The 8,405-nt window shown below is 31.0% G+C and overlaps 1 protein-coding gene across 4 annotated transcripts in view; it reads right to left on the bottom strand.

Moving 5' to 3' along the window:
- Window positions 1–2,933: 2,933 nt before the first annotated feature.
- The window catches only part of LOC123015527 (ryanodine receptor), a 64,881-nt gene continuing 59,409 nt past the window's right edge, over window positions 2,934–8,405 (bottom strand). For 2 of the 4 annotated variants that reach the window (XM_044415299.1, XM_044415308.1), the window contains exons 53-57: window positions 7,029–7,612; window positions 6,850–6,984; window positions 6,194–6,805; window positions 3,950–4,108; window positions 2,934–3,905 (exon numbers count right to left, since the gene is read on the bottom strand). In XM_044415299.1, coding sequence (XP_044271234.1) covers window positions 3,083–3,905; window positions 3,950–4,108; window positions 6,194–6,805; window positions 6,850–6,984; window positions 7,029–7,612 — 2,313 coding nt within the window. In that variant the 3' untranslated portion in view covers window positions 2,934–3,082. The remainder of the gene's footprint in view (window positions 3,906–3,949; window positions 4,109–6,193; window positions 6,806–6,849; window positions 6,985–7,028; window positions 7,613–8,405) is intronic. The other 2 variants (XM_044415316.1, XM_044415326.1) reach the window with 1 other exon arrangement.

Consider the following 8,405-nt stretch of genomic DNA (forward strand, 5'->3'; position numbering starts at 1 on the left):
TCGTTGAAATTTTGCATATTGTTTACAAGTTTAAGTTGGTTTGACGTTTATTCTCTAAGAGAATAAGATTTCTTAAATTATAAGAATAGAAAAATGAATCATGCTATAGCATGACTAAAATAATTCATTCTACAGTAAAAGAATCAGTGGTTCCATTGTTAGAAGAAATTGAAGCAAAAAAATATTTTAGAATTCATTAACTGTGAACTTTTTGTCACTTTTTGTTTAAAATTTATTTTACGAAAATTACGTATTCTTCAAATTAGATATTTTATAAAACTTGTACCCAAAATGAATTAAAGAGTATTTTATATAAAAAAACGCGATTTTAAGCTTGAAGATTGATTTAAAAGAAAATAATTTTCTAATAAAAACAATAATCGAGACAATATTATTAAAAATGTAAGGTTTTGTGTTTAATTTTGTTAGCTACTTTTTCCATTTAATAAAAAATAAACCATACAGGTTGATTCAGCTTAAATGATCCACTTGACCTCTTGGCAGACAACCCATAATACACAAAGCAATTATTCCTTGATTCATATTAGAATTTTGAAAGTTTCATGAATCAAAGTTTGCTGTTCAAAAAATATCGGAAGTGCCCACTGTCACACGCACATGCAACAATACATTTGAATCAATGGCAATTTTTCGAATAAACTCAATTTTATTTTATAGAAAAGGAATAGATAAATCAAAAATTAATTATTTCATAGCCGATGCTCTATGTGGCCACCCGCACTCTGCTCACAAGCCACGATTTTATTCACAAAACACAAAATCAAACATCACTAAACACAACATTATTAATAAAGTTTGGATTATTTTCTAATTGTTCCCAAATAAAATAACAAAATTTTAATCTTCGAGAGAAGTCAGCATTTTGTAGTTCTTGGACTAACTGCATGCGATAGGGATGAAATTTATTAGTTTTAAAAATTCTAGAAACAGAAGATTGGCTTATTTCCACTTCCACACAATATGCCGATTTTGTTCAACAGTCTCCAACATCAGAATTTCCGTCTTTAAATTAGTCGCAGTTCGTATACTTCTACGCTTACTGCAGGCCAATTGGGTCGTTGCACATATTTTTTTATTGCATATTCTAAATCTTTATTAAAAAATATTTGACCCATGTTTTCGTTTTTTTTTGAAATCTTAATTTTAGTACAAAAAAATATATTAAAAACTCGTAAAATGAAATAAATACAAAACGCGCGCATTTTATTTGCTGTGAGGTAATAATCCATTCTTGGCGCTCATTGGCTGTTTGAATGTCGGTAATGCAGATTGCAGATCTGTTTTAAGGTTATATTTTGGTGTTTGTTTATTTTAATATCTGTGTTCTGTGTATACAATAATAATAATTATGATGCTAAAAATGAGTACATTTAAATGTTGTGATTAAATATCCGCCATAATATTCCATTTGCCACTGCACTGTCGTAGTGCTTTTGGGATTGTGACGTAGTAAAGCGGGAATTTATCTCTGGTTTAAATTCTACCCCAAACTTAATAATCGAAATTATAGTATTTCAAACTCTTCCAAGTTAATTTTATTGATGGATCGCTTCTTTGTAAGGTAATCTCTAATTTTATGCATAGGATGTAGGTACTCGTTCTGGATATTGCCAAGCGTATGAATCTGCGGCTAATCTAGTATTTTTACCAAATGCAACATAAGGTAATATCATATCAGTTTTTTCATTATTTGTAAATGAATATCTCGGAATTTTTGACACTTTGAAACGTCGTCTGCGTTGACGATTCGTTCGACGCTTTGAAATATTTACTTGTCAAATGGACAACATTATTCTTTGATTCTCGATATTTTGAAAATTTAATTTTGAATTAAGGAATACGAGTAAGTGCATAATGTATTATGAGTTGTCTCTCAAGACGGGTCAGGTGGGTCGTTTAAGCTAAATCACCTTGTATTGTCTTGATATTTTCGATAGAATCGCATTATAATTTTTTGTTATTCTTCTCAACAGTTGAGAGTTATTTTTTCATTTTTCATTATTCTTTACTTTTTGCCTAAATTACTAACAATACAGACAAGTGCGATTTTAGCTTAATTGATTTTAATTTTTATTTAAAATGTAACAAGAATGTTTTTTTTTGTTGAAGGTTGAGTAATAAGAGTAAAATACTTACTGAAAATTTGGAATAACTTCCTTTCTGTTTTACATTTACATATTTCTTTGTCTCTCGTTAAAGTTGAAAGTGAAGAGAAGTTGAAGAAATAAAGGAGAGTAAATGAATGCGATTTCAGGTGTTTCAGATTTTTCTATTTAAATCAAGGAAATTAATTAAGTAGATTTAAAATATTTTGAATTTCTGTCTTTTTGCAATAAATTCAGTTTTTGGCTCAAAAGCAAACTTGCTTATAAACAGTTAAAAAATAACACTATTTTCGTTCAGATTCTAAAAAAGTGCATTTTTGGATAAAAATCGTATTCAAACGCTTCATAAATCATTATTTTTGCCCAAATTTGATAATTTTTACACTTGTTTCGATAAAATTTCACTCCAAAATAACATCAAGCATTTCGTAAAAAATCGGTAGATTCAGTAATTTTTTGTTTAAAAAATTGTCTTATGTGCTTGCTTAATCACTTTCATCTAGATTTTGTTAAATTATCTCAAATTGGATTTCTGTAAAATTTTAATAAAATACTGCACATATTTTTCTGCCCTTTGAAAGCGCAATCTTACTTGAATAAACGTTTTGTGTTAAATTTTAACTAATAAAACGGCGATTTGTTTGTACAAAAGTAAATACACTTAGTAATTGATTAAATTTCAAAAATCTAACTTATTTTGTACTACTAGCGTAAAAGTTTTCGTACACATCGGCCTCTTTCAGTATTGGAAACATTGTTCTAAAAAGCACAAGTTGCGTGTAAGCAACCAAAAAAATAAATCAAAACTCAGTAACAAGAAATACTTTATTAGATCAAATTTCCGCAAATAAGGCAAAATTTGGACAATTTGTACTGTTGTTGAAACAATCGAGAGCAAAGCGTACAATATGCAAATATCAACAAACAAAAAATCATCCTGCTGTGTGTGATCCTTGTTAACCGCCTCCACCACCCAACTCTTCTTCGTATTGCTTCCGGAAGCAATCACCGACAGGGAAAAAGTCCCAGCACCTTTGCTGGTACATATTCCACACATAAGTCTCCTGACCCGTGTATTCCGTATCCGGTTTGTTGATTAGATGCATCAGGAAGAACATATAATTAGCTAAATTGTGTTCTTGTTGGACGTGGGTATCAAACCCGTGTGGTACTTTATCAAAATACTCTTTCCCCATCCCGCAAATAAAGCAATTCGACTCCATGTCCTCTTTCACACTCTCTAGTTGATCACGAAGCTCACCGAAAGCATCAATGATCAAACCTTGAATGATAGCCAAGAGAATAACAATAACAAAGAAGAAGAAAGTGATGTCGAACATAATGCGATAGACTTCGTAGTCATCACCATCGGGTGGTTCAATTTCATCACCGATACCACCACCAGCTCTCACACCTTTATATAAGTGGAAAACGAAACATGTTAACATGTCGTGACATTTCTTATCAACTTCTTCATCTTCCTCTTGCACGTAGAATTTTCTGAAGAAGTTGAACGCAATCACTGTGTAGATGTAAACAATGATTGTGAGCAACATCACTGTTAAAACTAGTTGTTTTCCGTTGTGTGTCACCGATTGGAGGATAGTGCGCAAGGTTTTGAAACCGACAGCAACATCCAATAAGTGGGCCGCGAAGAAGAAGTTATTGAAGTTGCCCAAAATGGAAAAAATGAAGTACCATAAGGAGTACAAGAAGGAGTTGTCGGTTATTGTAACTCCAGATTTCCAAATTTGGTAACGCCAGTCGATGTTGATGATACTAGAAACAATACAACTAATTCAATCAAAATGAGTTTTACTTACAAATAAATGAAACTCCGTCCTTCATCAGATTCATCATGTTGGAAGGAGGTTTTCTCCATACCGAGCAAATTACTAATCGAATCAAAATCGTACGTTTCGCTATACTTTTGACGCACTTTTTTCTTAATGAACTTGTCCCAGTAATTGACCGGAAATGACCTAGAAACACCAATGTGGGGTAAACTAAAATTTAAGGAACAAAAAAATTTCTTGAATTTTTTGGTGATTTGGTATCCAGGTTTTAAACAACCATTTTGAAACTTTAAGTTTCTAGTTTTGAGATCTTTTAGCAAAATTTTTGCTACGATTATCACGCAATGCTAAGCAATAGTGCGTGAAAAAAATTGTAATTTTTTTGTTTTTAGTCGACGGACTTGGGAATTTCTTTTTAGTGAAATTTCGAGTGTTTTTTTTTCAAAAATTAATCTGTATTGTTTCTTGAATTTTTTTAACTAATTTAAAATATGAAAAGCGTTTTTCTCATTTTTTTTAATTGAGCGGTATTGTTTCTTGAATTTATTACAAATTTAAAAAAAAACAAACATTTTTTTATATATTTTTTTAAATTACAAACTTTTTTTTTTCAAATGTTCAAAAAAATCAAATTTTTTGATTTATTTTTTTTCAAATTTACAAATAACTAATGCAAAATTGTAAGAAAAAGTCAAAAAAATGGTTTTCTCATTTTGATGAGGATTAGACAATTTTCAGAAACAATATTGTTCCTTTAATTCTTTTACAAAACCAAAACACAGTAACAATAAATACGGTATTAAAGAAATACTTAAAAAAATATTTTTTTTGAATGAAAACAATAACAAATGTAATGTCAACTTGTGTTTAATTTTAGTTACTTTTTCCACTGGATAAAAAAATATTTTCTTGATATTTTTGGTAGAATCGCATTATAATTTTTTGTTATTATTGCGAATTCATTTGCTCAACATATATTACTGTTTATTTTTTATTTTCGATTTAGTTTTTTAAAAGTCGGGAATTATTTTTCATTATTTTTAACTTTTTGCCTGTATTACTAACAATACAACCAAGTTATAATTTTTTATTGCGATTTTAGCTTCATTAATTTTAATTTCATTACATTTTTGTTTAAAACGTAACAAAAGTGTTTACATTTTTTGTATTTTTTTTGTCGGAGATAGAGTAATAAGAGTATTTACTGAAAAATTGGAATAACTTCCTTTCTGTTTACATATTTCTTTGTCTCTCGTTAAAGTTAAAGGTGAAGAGAAGTTGAAGAAATGAAGAAGAGTAAATAAATTCCATTTCAGGTCTTTCAGATTTTTTTATTTAAATCAAGGAAATTAATTAAGTAGATGCAAAATGTTTTTAATTTCTGTTTTCTTCATTTTTATGAAGAAAAAATAATAATATTGCTAAAAATTGAGTTTTTAGGTAAACAACTTGCAGTTAAAACAGTTAAAAATACGCAGACCTATTTTTGTTCAGATTCCAAAAAAGTGCATTTTTAGATGAAAATCGTGCTCAAACGCTTGAGAAATTTATAAATCATTATTTTTTACCGAATTTAGTCATTTACACTCGTTTCGACAAAATTTCACTCAAAAACAAGCCAAATTAACCAAAATAACATCAAAATATTCATAGCAAATTTCTTAAAAATCGGTAGTCGCAGTATTTTTTTTTTTAATATTGTCTTGTGTGCTTGTTAATCACCTGCACCTAGATTTCGTTAAATCATCTCAAATTGGATTTCCGTAAAATTTTGAAAAAACGCTACATACATTTTTCTGTCCTTTGAAAGCAAAATCTTCCTTAATGAACTATTCTGCATCAAATTTTAATTAATAAAACAGCGATTTGTAGTAATTGAAAAACAAAAAATTTTCATTAACTGTGTTACTACATCGACACAAATATAAATATTTTTTCTGAATCACCCTGTAATTGATTAAATTTCAAAAACCTATAAGGTACTTTCCATTTATTATTGATTTAGCTGTAATGAGAAGTGAGATTAAACATAAAGAATGAGTTAAAAAAGATGACAACTGAGAAAAATACAGTTAGTTCGACGAGTTTGGGTCATTCTCTATTTTAGAAAGATAAGATTTAAATGTACTTAAGAAATGGACAAAGGTTATGATTGCGTGGTAACCCTAGCACAAAAAAAATGTCAAAAGATCTCAAAACTTCAGAAATCTATAAATGATTATTTTTCAAAAATTTATGAAATTTTTTGTTCCTTTAATTTTTTAATCATACTTTGCTGAAATGACTAATTTATCCCAATGCGATTTAAGGTCATCATCTTCGGGCTGTTCCGCGATGTATAAACCTTCAAATTCAAGTCTCCGTGCAATTTCCTTTTCTCGTTTAAAAATAGCTAGAGGTACTTTCAAATTGTAGTATGCAATCAACATAGCTAGAGACACAATTGAATGTAAAATGGCCGCCAATCGCATCACGTGTGCCATATAGTAGAAATCTTCATCGACATGAACCAACTCAATTGGGTCCTCTTCCTCTTCTGCCCCACTTCCTTCACCCGAACCTTCAAGGATATCAGGAATTCCCTTGCTTCCGCTTCCGCTGCCGCTACCTTCCGCATCCTCTCCAAGGGTTGAAACCCTGTAGAAGAGGAGCATAAAGTTGATACAGAACGCAAGCACCAAAGCCACATATTTCAAGTTGTAGAAATTCCGGGCTAAGAAAGACACAGCTCGATGACTGTAAGCCCCAAAGTTGATTTGGGAGACAGCTGAAGGTTCAGTAACCACAGGTTGTTTAGATTCCGATTCAATGGCTTGCATTACGGCTTGTTGGGCAGCTTGAGCTTCGACTTTTTCTTGTGCTGCACGTTTGGCTTGTTCACCACTGAAAAAAAGCTTCAAATTGAGTCAAAAACTTGTGTTTTTTACCCTAAAAGATCAGATAGCGACATTGGTGCTTCTAAAGCTTCGGTTTCTTGGTGTTCGTCTTCTTCCGGTGTTGTCTCACCTTCGCCTTCTGATGGTTGGCTTGTGGTGGGCGATTCATGTGCGGCCATTTTATACCTAGATTTTTTTTTAACTAAATGAAATAAAACTAAAGTACTTACTGTCCGTTATCTTCTTTCGTTATATCTAATCCGAATGCTTGCATTTGGGTATTTTGTTCTTCTGAAGGTGGTAACGCCGGTAACACGCGTGATAACCCAACCTTTTCTTCTTCTTCCTTTATTTCCAAAACCGGTTCTTCAATAGGCCCCCTCATCAAAGACAACAACACGCCGAAGATATACTTGAAAATAATCGCGACTCCAAATCCGGAGTAATAAAATGCATAAATGATCATTCTGAAGAAGCCGATGAACAGTTCCGGAATTGTCATTTGTTGCATTTCAGCGAATTTGTGTTTGATGTTTGAAGGACTGAGAGCGGAAAGACTGTAAGCGATGCCTTCTTTGATGGATTGGTAACCTCGACGAATTGGGTCTTTGCCTCGGTCTTCATCGTCGACGTTCATGTAACTGTAGCTAGCAGCACGGGTTGGGCCTCCACCACCCGATTCTTCAACTGCCATCAAGCCACTTGCGTGTTGCATTTCAAAGATGGCATCTTCACAGAAGTTGATAAAGGCTTCGAGTTTCTCCTTGTCGCCGCCTTCGGTGACGATGGAGTAGAAAAAGGCTCGTTTTGATTCCTACACCAAACACAGAAAAATAGCAAAACTTGTCCACAATTTTTTTTATAATTTTCGATTTTTTTCATTAATTTATGAATTGATTGACAATTAAAACAATAAAAGTTGAATTTTTGAAAAAATCCCTTCTATTTTACATTTACACATTTCTTTGTCTCTCGTTAAAGTTGAAGGTGAAGAGAAGTTGAAGAAATGAAGAAGAGTGTACAATGGTTTCAGATTTTTTATTTAAATCAAGGAAATCAATTATGTAGATTCAAATTCAAAAAACAACATTGTTTAATTTCCGCGATTTCTTTATTTTTACATCAAAAAATTGTTCAAAAACGATGAAAAATTAATGTTTTTCGATGAAATTTTACAAATTTGAGTTGGTTTGACGTTTTTGGATCTCTCTAAGAGAATAAGATTTGATTTTTTTCTCTTAAATTATCAGAATAGAAAATAAATGAAGCTAGAGCGTGTTTTAAATAATTCTACACTAAAGTATTAGTGATTCCATTACGAGCATTAGAAAAATAGAAACAAAAAAGTATTTTAGAATTGATTAACTGTTGACTTTTTGTCACTTTTTGTTCAAAATTTCCTCTACGAAATTTGCCCAACACAAAAAATAGTTATATTTCTTTGTCTCTCGTTAAAGTTGAAGGTGAAGAGAAGTTGAAGAAATGGAGAAGAGTAAATAAATGCCATTTTAAATGTTTCAGATATTTCTATTTAAATCAAGGAAATTAATTAAGTAGTTTAAAAATGTTTTTAATTTCTGTGTTTGCTTTATTTTTGTGAAATCTAA

Source organism: Tribolium madens, unplaced genomic scaffold (genome assembly GCF_015345945.1).
Source record: "Tribolium madens isolate multiple individuals breed KSU strain unplaced genomic scaffold, Tmad_KSU_1.1 Scaffold_11;HRSCAF=98;Tcas5.2_LG3b, whole genome shotgun sequence".
Lineage (NCBI taxonomy): Eukaryota > Metazoa > Arthropoda > Insecta > Coleoptera > Tenebrionidae > Tribolium > Tribolium madens.